The sequence below is a fragment of the Myotis nattereri genome, assembly GCF_964212035.1.
Source record: "Myotis nattereri genome assembly, chromosome: 9".
NCBI lineage: Eukaryota > Metazoa > Chordata > Mammalia > Chiroptera > Vespertilionidae > Myotis > Myotis nattereri.
The window spans coordinates 29,916,652-29,928,463 of record NC_138084.1 but is presented as its reverse complement, the minus strand read 5'-3'; the positions used below and the strand labels follow the sequence as shown (position 1 = coordinate 29,928,463).

The following is an 11,812-nucleotide window of genomic DNA, read 5'->3' as shown; positions in this document are numbered from 1 at the left end:
AAAATTTCCCTCTTCAAATGACCACCTGGTTTCTGTCTCCTGAATGGACCCTGACAGATAAGACGTGTCTTATCTATCCTGCTCTCTCCTCACTACCAATTCCGCGGTTTTGAGCTGGTTAATATGCAGAAGCTGGGAGGAAATACTCACAAGTGAGGCGGCATTGTATCTGCATTTAGGCTTGAGATGAGGCAATAAAAATAGCGTGGAGGAAAACTGCTATGGAGGCATTTCTTAGATGGCAAGGACAGAAATTGATTAACAATTGGATTTGCTCAGAAATGAACAGAATATCAAGGTGGCAGTTGCTAGAACAGGATCCCATGGTCTAATCCTCCCATGGCTGTGTCTCCCGCCCCCCAGGCAGAGACCACTGAGCGACTTAATTTTAATGAGATTCACACCCTGGGGGCAGAGACAGTGACGGGACAAAATTGACAGGGAGTTAGGAGGCCTGGACATGAAAGGGCCTGAAACAGTACAAAGCAGAGGGGAGAGTTGGTGCAGGGTGTCTGCCCTATATGACTTGAGATTGTGTCCCCTACACCCGAACATGCAGGCACAGGCATGATCCTCTCATGGCTGTCCATCCATCACCCTATGGTATCAATGACCAGTCCTTATAGGAAATAACAACACACAGTTTTTAACATTCAATCTCTTAAGCATTTATTAGACATCCATTATGTGCCCTCTGTCAGCATCTGGGGATGTAGAACTCAATGACTCAGGGTCCCTGCCCTTAGGGGGCTCACAGCCCCGTCTCCTGAGAGCAGAGACAAGGAGCTCAGTACTTGTCAGGCAGGCCGCGAGGTCTGTAGTGATTGGGGTCTTTGCCACTCCGGCCCCATCTGTTGGCTTCCTGGTCGGCCAGTGAGTCCTCCAATCCATGGCCGCTGTCTCCATGCTTAAGAAGGTCAGTGAGTCTCGGATAAGCCTCTCTGAAATCACTGGAACGGAGGAGGGCAGGTAGCAGGTGAATCAGGGGCTGAGGAGAAGCAGCCCCAGACTCCCCTTTCCAAGGGATGAATGACTCTGGGAGGAGCCTGGAATGAGGCTAAGCACTGACCCTGCCTGGGCACAGCCCACTCTGCCCTGGGGTGACCACTCCCACTGGGTGAACAGCACCTGGGGGAGGGTGGGAATCAATCTTTGGCCCTAGTTTCTCATTTTGGGGAACAGGCCCACAAGCCATTCTCTGGCTCTGCTGGCAGCCCAGGCCCTGCGCTGGGCAGGGATGGAGAAGGTGGAAGGAAGAATATGAGGAGGAGCCCAGAGTCCCAACAGAGTCCTTCTCTAGGGCTTACAACCTCCACTTCCCCAAACTCAGCCAAGCTCTGCTCACCCATCCAGCACACCCAGGAGCCAGGTTACCTGATCTTTTCAGCAGCCCAGACACCGCCAGGTCCCCTTTGGGCAGCGTCATAGTTCCCCCGGGCGTGGAAGTACTTGTCTGAGTTTTTGTAATTGGCTTCTCTCATGTCAGAGTAGGCTCTCCACATGTCTTTGGCTCCTGGGAAGGAAAGGACATGGCACTGAGACATCAGGTGAAATATCCGAGAACCGTGACACCCTTTAGAGAAGAATCAAGGGAGAAAATGGACCACTGACTCAGTTTCACCCTGTGGTCTCGGCACCCTGGAGACCACAGGTTGAGAAGAACATTCTCCAGGCCCAGTTGGCTTCCCCAGGTGACTCTAAGGAGAGACATTTCGGTGCGGGCACATTTAGGTGTGTTGTACCTGGTGTCCTGATGCCTGTCATGCTGTCTGTGGGCTCCAGCTCACTGAGGCCTCTGGGGCATATGTTTAAAGGGACACAGGGAGGCCACATTACAGAACAGGATTTCAATGTCAGCGCTGCTGAAATTTGGGTCCAGAGATTTCTTTGTGTTCAGGGCCTTCCTGAGCAAGGTGGGAGGCTCCCCAGCGTCCCCACATCTCTGCCCAGTAGGTGCAGGAGCCTATCCCCATGTGACAACCAGCAGTGTTTCCCACATGGCCACATGTGTTGGGGCCACCAAGGGGCTCAGGATCAAGAACCTCTGGTATGTGGAGCGAAGCTACATAGGCTAGTGTTCAGGGGACTCGGTGAGCCTGGTGGTGACATGGGAAGCAGATTGTGAGAAAGGCACAGGCAGACAGCACTTATGCCTGACGCCTAAGAATTGGAGTATTGCAGACAGAATGCAGGGAATCCTGAAGTGAGTCTCTCTGAGTGTGAGGGGCATACGTGGCATCCTGGAAACCGCCCACATAGACTGGACTGAGGCTGTGAGCAGGCAAGTGCCAGAGCAGAGGCCTGTATCTCACTCAGCCTTGGCTGCACCTTCTCATCATCTGGGGAGACTGTGGAAGGCCGATGCCACATCTCAGGCCCATCACCTCAGACTCTGTGGGGGTGGGTTGCAGGCCTCTGTCGTTTTTAATGTGTCCAGGTGATTCCAGCAGGTAGCTGGGATTGGTGACCCCTGAGCTTTAGGAAACAGTGCTCAGACACATCTTCCTGGCAAGAGCTGTGGCCTCCTGCACAGCTGGGTTCACACTCTGCCCTGCCACCTGCTGACTGGCAGGTAGTCCCTGGTCCCCTGAGTCAGCTGCTCTCAGCTTCAAAGTAGGGGAGATGCCTGCCCACCAAGTTATTCTCCACTTAGACTGGTGACCAACTGTCCCAGGTTGACCAGATCTGTCCCTGTTTGCCTAGAACTGTCCCAGTTAGCACTGAAATTGTCATGGAAAACTCCCCAGAGCCAGGCACACCAGGAGAGTTGGGCGCCCTAAATTGCATGGATGTGCTGACTTCCTAGAGGGGGTTCGATGGATGTTCACTTTGATCAGTTAAAAAAAAGCTGGAAAAGGGTAGGAAACAGACTAAAACAGGGACATTGTCACCAACTACTGGAAGCCCCAGCAAGAGCTAAGCTGTAGGTCTGAGTACACTACCCAGTTAGGAAATGGAAGGGCGGGAGAAAGGAAGAAAGAGAAAGGGAGGGGAGGAGGGAAAGAAAGGATGGGTAGCTTTAATCACATTTTGTGCAGTTTGGTCTGAGGGGAATAGTATACCATTTCAAGTCTTAGTCTGTGTATTCTAGTCAAACTTACCTTTCAGCAGATTGTTCTTTCTCTATTAACTGATTGAACTAAGACCTATGGCTTTTCCATCTGTTCGGTGAAAAGCTCCCAAAACACCTGGCACATTCCACCACATTGGGCAACACAAGCTAACACAGTACTCCAACCCTGAAGGGCACTCAGGGTGCATCCTTGTGATCATGTGTTCTGCACCCACCCCACCCCCACCCCCAATCCTCCGGTGACTTTACCATCATAAGCCTGGCCAATGAAGTCAAACCAGCCCTGGCTGCTGACTCCCAGGACCAAGGAGCAGAACAGGAGGCCGGTGAAAAGCTTCATGGTGCTGAAATGAAAGGGGAGGGTCAGGGAGACACAGGCAGGACTGGCACACCTCCTTTGGGATTTGTATGTCAAAGACAGCCTGGCTGTGCATTTCCATTTGTTCTCATGAGACGCTGGCTGCCCATCTAGGAAACATTGCAGTAGGACCTCACTCAGAGCCACAATGCTGAGCCCATCAACCCTGAACCCAAGACTGTCTAGGAGTCACCAAGGTGGCACTGAGGGAGCAACAGAGCAGTTGGGACCAAACCCCCGGAGCAGCCTGTAATGAGACCAGAAGCATTACCCTGTGCACTCGGCCGGCACAGACCCCATCCAGCACAAATGCAGAAGAGAGTAATTGTTTTAAATGAATGCACAGCCTTGCTGGAAAGAGAAAACAGAGCAAGGTTTGCAGAGCAGGCCTCCTGGGAGTGGCCCCTCACCTGGTCTCTGGTGGAGCCGAGCTGCTGGTCCCTGCCTGCTGGGGGCCGCTGGCTGCTATTTATTGATGCTGAGCCCTCCCTGCTGGATCATGTGGGTGCAGAGGGGCAGGAGAGAAGCCAGACTTGGCACCTGGGGAAAGTCCCTCTGGATCATTTCTCCTAAAAAGGTGCAAAGGACACTTACTGGACAGCAGTGACCAGTCTTCATGCACAGGTCATGTCCCCGTTGTGCAACCCTGAAGAAACACAGTAGACTCGCTCTTCCCCGCAGCCACAGGTCAGGGGTGGCTCTGCTTTCAGAGTCGAAGGGGCCAAGGCAGGGCCCCCTGGATGTGGAAAGGAAGGGTGAGGGGCTCCAGGATGGGGCACCCAGGCTATTGGAAGGTGTGCAGTGAGGGGCCGTCTCCTCCCGCCAGGACCTTGCTTTACTGGTCATTCCCTCAGGATGGTTCCTGCTGGGCCAGGTGGTAGATGTGTCAGAAATGAAACCCCTTTTGAGTTCATTCTAAAGCTCTTGAGCTTCAAAACTGACAGGCAAGCTCACCAAATCTCCCTGGTGCCCTGCAAGATGCTTCCATCACTCTGACTATATGCTCAGCTCTCAGCTCCAGGGCACAGAAAGGCCTGCTCAGCTGGCTCAGCCACAAGAAAGAGCTGATCAGCTGGCTCAGCCACAAGGAAGAGCTGGCTCTTGTTATCAGAGCTGACTCCTCATGGGGCAGTGGATGGCGGTCCTCTGCTTTCCCTCACCCAATCCTGGGGACCCCTCACAGTGGGAGTGAGATGCTGTATGATAAATTTGCAGCTCGCCTGGGAAGTGCCAGGCTCCCAGTCAGGGGAAAGGAGGGGAAAGGAGCGAGGCGTGTTCTTTGTCCCAGTATTACCCTATGGGGGCCCTGTCTGCCCCTGGTCATTATGAGTCTGGAATGTCAGCAGGTCAGCACAGCTCCTCAGGGGCTGCTGGAGGAAACAGGGGGTGGAGAGGGGTCAGTGCTGGAGCCCAGCAGGAGTGAGTCCAGGGTAGGAACTGAGGCTGGTGAACATGTCAGCGCCTGCTGGTTCCTTCTTCCCCAATCCATCTTCACACCCTGAGGGTCAGGCATTTACAATACCAACAAGACATCTTGCAAGGGGCAGGGCTAGGGAAGTGGTAAAGGAGACCAAATGGCCTGGAGACAGCCTATGAATGTCTTCATCTGGATAGTGGTGGTATCTGATCTCGGCCATGGTGGCCACTCACATGGTCCCCCCTCACCGGATACTACATCCCAATACCGTACCACTGAGTTGGTCCATGCTAGAACCTGCCCTGCTCACACACTCACGCACATTCCAGGCTAGAGAGCTGACTTCCCCAGGAGGCATGAGCTCACGGGGCAAAGCTACCATGCCTCCAAGTAGCACAGTGGCTCTGAAAGAAAGTCAAGTTAAAAAATAATACTAAATCCCCCAGAATTAATGGGTTGGAGAGAAGCAAAGAACATTTATAAAAAAATAATAAGTATCATCAAAAGGGGTAAAACAGAATATAAAGTAGGAACTATCAGTTTTGAAGAAGAATAAAATGAAAATAAAATTATAAAATAATACTTGATAAAAACACCTCAATAAAGAAATAAATAACAGATCAATGCTACTGAATAATAAATTATCTGGCAGGACAGCCCCAGGAACTTTCCCAAGAGGCAACAGAAAGAAATAGAGTTGGAAATTATTCAAAATTTTTCAAAGATGTAGGAGAGCTGCAGAATTATTAATATTAATCTCCAAGGAGAAAAAAATAGAAAGGTAGAAGTAGTAGAGTTCATGACTCAAAAAGAAAAAAACAATATAGATCAGTGATGGCGAACCTATGACACGCGAACTCATTTTTTTGGTTGATTTTTCTTTGTTAAATGGCATTTAAATATATAAAATAAATATCAAAAATAGAAATCTTTGTTTTACTATGGTTGCAAATAATAAAAAATTCCTACATGTGACACGGCACCAGAGTTAAGTTAGGGTTTTTCAAAATGCTGACATGCCGAGCTCAAAAGGTTCGCCATCACTGATATAGATCAATGGAATAGAATAGAGAACCCAGAAATCGACCCGAACCAATATGCTCAATTAATATTTGACAAAGGAAGCAAGAACATACAATGGAGTCAAGACAGTCTCTTCTATAAATGGTGTTGGGAAAATTGGACAGATAAATGCAAAAAAATGAAACTAGACCACCAACTTATACCATACACAAAAATAAACTCAAAATGGATAAAGGACTTAAATGTAACACGGGAAACCATAAAAATACTAGAGGAATCCAAAGGCAACAAAATCTCAGACATATGCCAAAGCAATTTCTTCACCAATACAGCTCCTAGGCCATTGGAAACTGAAGAAAAAATAAATAAATGGGGCTACATCAAAATAAAAAGGTTCTGCACAGCAAAAGAAACCATCAACAAAACAACAAGAAAACCCACTGCATGGGAGAACATATTTGCCAATGTTATCACCAATAAGGGTTTAATCTCCAGCATTTATAGGGAACTCATACAACTTAACAAAAGGAAGATAAACAATCCAATCAAAAAATGGGCAAAGGACCTAAATAGACACTTTTCAAAAGAGGACATTCAGAAAGCCAAGACATATGAAAACATGCTCAAAGTCACTAATCATCCGAGAGATGCAAATCAAAACAACAATGAGGTACCATCTCACACCTGTCAGAATGGCTATCAGCAACAAATCCACAAACAACAAGTGCTGGAGAGGATGTGGAGAAAAAGGAACACTCGTGCACTGCTGGTGAGAATGCAGACTGGTACAGCCACTATGGAAGACAGTATGGAGTTTCCTCAGAAAGTTAAAAACGGAACTCCCATTTGATCCAGTGATCCCACTTCTAGGATTGTATCCCAAGAAACCAGAAACACCAATCAGAAAGGATATATGCATACCTATGTTCATAGCAGCACAATTTATCATAGCTGAGATTTGGAAACAGCCTAAGTGCCCATCAACAGATGAATGGATTAGAAAACTGTGGTACATCTACACGATGGAATACTATGCTGCTGTAAAAAAGAAGGAACTCTTACCATTTGCAACAGCATGGATGGAACTGGAGAGCATTATGCTAAGTGAAATAAGCCAGTCAATGAAGGAAAAATACCACATGACCTCACTCATTTATAGATAATAAAGACCATTATAAACTGATAAACAAAAATAGATACAGAGGCAGAGCAGCATCGAACAGACTGTCAAACTACAGCAGGAAGGTCGGGGAGGGTTGGGGGGGTAAGAGATCAACTGAAGGACTTGTATGCATGCATATAAGCATAACCAATGGACAAAAGACACTGGCGGGTAGGGGAGGCTGAGGGAAGGTCAAGGGGGGAAAAAAAGGGAGACAAATGTGCTACTCTTTGTAATACTTTAAGCAATAAAACAAAAAAGAGCAAGACGAAAAAAGAAAAAGAAAAGAAAATATATTAATAAATTTGATAACTGAAATAAAGTAAATGTATTTCTGGGAAAATATAAATTCTAAAAGGGTAAATGAAAAAAATAGAAAAATTAAATAGAATAATATTTATAAGTAAATTGAAATGATAGAGACTGTCCCCTCAAATTCCTCCAAAATGTAGACTCAGCTTCACAGTTTACTATTAAAACTATTAAGAGAATTCAGTGAGATTGCCATATTCAAGATAATTTTAAAAATCAAGTGTTTCTCTGCAATAATTATACCAGTTAAAAAATACAATATATAACAGTACCAAAAACATTAACTGTCTAGGAAACAACCTAAAAAATACATAAACTTTACAGAAAAATTTGAAAGTTCACTAAGGAATAAACAATGGGGATGTATGTGCTGTTCATGGAGAGGATGTTTTACTGTAGTAAAGATTAATTATCTGCCCTGGCTGGTGAGTCTCAGTTGTCTGAGCATCATCCCTTGCAACTAAGGGTCTCGGGTTCGATTCAGGTCAAGGACACATACCTGGGTTGCAGGTTTGATCGCTGGCCTGCTGTGTGTACAGTAGTCAACCAATCGATGTGTCTTACATCAATGTTTCTCTATCTATCTATCTATCTATCTATCTATCTATCTATCTATCTCTCTTTCTCTCTCTCTTTTTTTTATTAAATCTTTATTGTTCAGATTATTACATTTGTTCCTCTTTTTTCCCCCCCATAACTCCCCTCCTTCCAGTTCCCACCCCACCCTCCACCCTCACTCCCCACCCACTGTCCTCATTCATACGTGCACGATTTTTGTCCAGTCTCTTCCCGCATCTCCCACACCCCTTTCCCCCCAAGAATAGTCAGTCCATTCCCTTTCTATGTCCCTGATTCTATTATAATCAACAGTTCATTCTGTTCATCAGATTATTTATTCACTTGATTCTTAGATTTACTTGTTGATAGATATGTATTTGTTGTTCATAATTTGTATCTTTACCTTTTTCTTCTTCTTCCTCTTCTTAAAGGATACCTTTCAGCATTTCATATAATCCTGGTTTGGTGGTGATGAACTCCTTTAGCTGTTCCTTATCTGTGAAGCTCTTTATCTGACCTTCAATTCTGAATGATAGCTTTGCTGGATAAAGTAATCTTGGTTGTAGGTTCGTGGCATTCATCACTTTGAATATTTCTTGCCACTCCCTTCTGGCCTGCAAAGTTTCTGTTGAGAAATCAGCTGACAGTTGTATGGGGACTCCCTTGTAGGTAACTGAGTTTCTTTCTCTTGCTGCTTTTAAGATTCTCTCTTTGTCTTTTGCTCTTGGCATTTTAATTATGATGTGTCTTGGTGTGGTCCTCTTTGGATTCCTTTTGTTTGGGGTTCTCTGCGCTTCCTGGACTTGTAAGTCTATTTCTTTCACCAGGTAGGGGAAGTCTTCTGTCATTATTTCTTCAAATAGGTTTTCAATATCTTGCTCTCTCTCATCTTCTGGCACCCCTATAATTCTGATGTTGGTACGCTTGCAGCTGTCCCAGAGGCTCCTTGCACTATCTTCGTATTTTTGGATTCTTTTTTCATTTTGCTTTTCCGGTTGGGTGTTTTTTGCTTCTTCGCATTTCAAATCTTTGCCTTGATTCTTGCGCTCCTCTGGTCTGCTGTTGGGAGTCTGTACAGTATTCTTTATTTCAGTCAGTGTATGCTTAATTTCTAGTTGGTTCTTTATTATAACATCGAGGGTCTCATTAGATTTCTTGTAGATCTCATTAAGTTTATCGGCGGCTTCTAGACAGTTCTTGAGAGACCTTAAAAGTGTGGTTCTGAACTCTAGATCTTCCATTGACAATTTTGTCCTGTTTCTTTGTCTCCGCATTTTTTATGCTTTCTTGGTGCACCCCCTAGTGGTCTTTGTGCGCAGTCTTGTTGTAGTTAAGCCTTGATTGTTGTAGTTAATACTAGGGGGATTTGACCTCCAGGCCAACTGGCTGTGAGAGTCAGCTGTGTCTGCAGTGGGAAAACTTCTGTCCTCTGAGGAGGTGCTAATCTAGCCTTTGCCTGAGGCTATCTGGCAAATGGCTCTGTGCAGGGCTTGGGCGGGGGCGAGTCGCATGGGATCAACAGGGCGGGTGGAGGGAGCAGTTATGGCTGCTCTCAGTCCCGTCCGCAGAGGCTCTGCCTCTCAGAGTCCTAGCAACCGCTGCAAACCTAGGAGAGAAAGCTGCCCTCGCATTCCGACCTGCTTCTCCCATTTGAGTATGGGTCCCTAGAGACTCGCCCAGAACTGGAGCTCCAAGCCTGAGCCTCCCTCCCGATTGAAAACGACAACCACGCCCTCAGCCACCAGCCCACTCCGCGCGCACCTCCGCACCTTTGTATTTTCCGCACTGCGCCTCCTCTGAGTCTCAGTATGCTGTTCTCTTTCCTTCTAGTTGAAGAGTTTCCCCTCAGCCAGCTTTCCTGTGGTTCTGGATGATGTCCGTTCCGTCTTTTAGTTGTATTTTTGAAGTGGTTGTGTGAGGCAGCAGCAGCAAACTCTGGTGTTTACCTATGCCGCCATCTTGGTTCTCTCTCTCTTTCTCTCTCTTTTTTACCCTCACTCCCTTCTCCTCTCTCTAAAAGTCCATGGAAAAACATATCCTCGATGAGAATTAACAACAAAAAAGATATTAATTCTCCCCAAATTAATTTATACATTTAAGCAATGGTAATTAAAAAATTCCCAGTGGAATTTTTGTTGTAAAGGAATGCAACAAATTCGTGCTTTTTTTATAAAAAGATATATATTTTATGATTTCAGAGAGGAAGGAAAAGGGGGAGAGGGAGAGAAAAATAACAATGATGAGAGAGAATCATTGATCACTGCCCCCAGCTCGCCCCACACTGGGCTCAAACCTGCAACCCAGGAATATGCCCTGACCAGGACTCAAACTGTGACCTCCTGGTTTATTGGTTGACGCTCAACGACTGAGTGACACCAGCCAAGCAACAAATTCATTCTTAGTGGATGAATAAAGGCCATGAATAGTTAATCAATTTAAAAAATAAGAGCAAAGAGGGGCCATGGACTGGACTTTGAGATTCATGAGCTTGGGTTTGACAATGTCTTTGGGGCTGAGGGTGTCAGGGGGATAGAACTGAGACGTTTGCAGCACCAGTTATGTCTGAAATAGGCAGCAGGAAAGGAGAGCCACATAGGTCCTCCTTACCCCAGGCCTGAATGAAACAATTTCATATAGAGCAATTGGGGCCCAGGGAGAAGGGTGTACACCCCTCACCGTTTTTTTTTTTGTTTTTTTTTTAGTTCTTCACCCAAGGACATTTTTTCCACTGATTTTTAGAAAGAGAAGAAAAAAGAAAAAGAAAGAGAGAAATGTCAATGTGAGAGAAACACATTTATTGATTGGCTCCTGCATGAGCCCCGACCAGAGCCCATGACTGGGGAGGAGTCTGCAATCAAGGTGCATGCCCTTACCAGAACTAAACCGGGGACCCTTTGGTCCACAGGCCAATGGTCTAGCCACTGAGCCAAACCGGGTAGGGAACAAACTATCTTTTCATGTCAGTCATCTCTTGACCTATTGGCCTCACCATGGCTGAATAATAATAAAACCTATATTTTAAAACAGAAATCTGTTCTTGCAAGTATTTCAAGCAGAAAAGAGAGCCCAAAATGTTGAAAATAGAAAAAAAAGAAACCAACAGGAAACCCATACACATCATTAGTGGAAGGGAAGCAGGTGTAGTCAGCCAGGCAGGGATACCAGCTGAGAGGCAGGATGAGGTGTTGGCCCTGATGCATCAAAGAAAGTCAGGGAGAAAAAAGAGTCAGGATTTGGAGGTTATAAGTCTCATTGGAGATGGGAGGGTGTTGGGGTGAAGTTAGGAGGAACACAAAGAATTTCCTTCTCTGGTGTTTCTCCACCTGTCCGAGAGGGCCCACAGGATTAGAGTTGGAAAAGTAGAAGGCCAGGAAGATGAGAAACAGATTTGGGACATGCTGTAGCCAGTTAGAGCACAGGAAGCCACAGACTCAATTCTTCCTTGACCCTGAAACCTTCTCTCTGGTCCAAATGCCAGTATTCACACTTTCCCAAGTGTGCAGGGCCTGCAGGTGAGCACATCGGTATGCCAAGAAGGGCCGTTATACCAAACAGGGACTCAGGTCATCACTATCCCAGTCTTTCTGAGTGGTACCTGCCCCAGCTTCCCTTCTAAGACCTGGTGGGGTCAGGCCTCCTGGCTGTGCGTTCCCCATCCCTGGGAGTAGATGTGGTGAACTGGGAGCTCTTGAGTCATGTTGGGGGCTTCAGAGAAGGGAGGGCCCTGATTGTGGGTGGTATGTCTACTCAGGTGGTCTGACCGGAGGATACAGTTTTTTGGATTATGGAAAGAGAGGTGTGAGTCTCCATTTAAGCAGAGAATCAGTTTTAATTCAAGGAAAATTGGAAGGCAAATCACTTTGACCTGAAAGGACTTTTTGTTTACTGAGCCACTATGTTGTAAGCCAT

At 46.4% G+C, this 11,812-nt stretch overlaps 1 protein-coding gene across 2 annotated transcripts in view; it reads right to left on the bottom strand.

The window, feature by feature from the left end:
- Positions 1 to 648: 648 nt before the first annotated feature.
- LOC308524873 (serum amyloid A protein-like) overlaps positions 649 to 11,812 on the bottom strand; it is a gene marked incomplete at its 5' end in the record, with an annotated part of 32,808 nt that continues 21,644 nt past the window's right edge. The window contains 3 exons of one of the 2 annotated variants that reach the window (XM_081099477.1): positions 649 to 950; positions 1,375 to 1,513; positions 3,323 to 3,413. In XM_081099477.1, coding sequence (XP_080955603.1) covers positions 788 to 950; positions 1,375 to 1,513; positions 3,323 to 3,413 — 393 coding nt within the window. In that variant the 3' untranslated portion in view covers positions 649 to 787. Of the gene's footprint in view, positions 951 to 1,374; positions 1,514 to 3,322; positions 3,414 to 11,812 lie in introns of those variants that run through there. The other variant, XM_081099478.1, reaches the window with a different exon arrangement.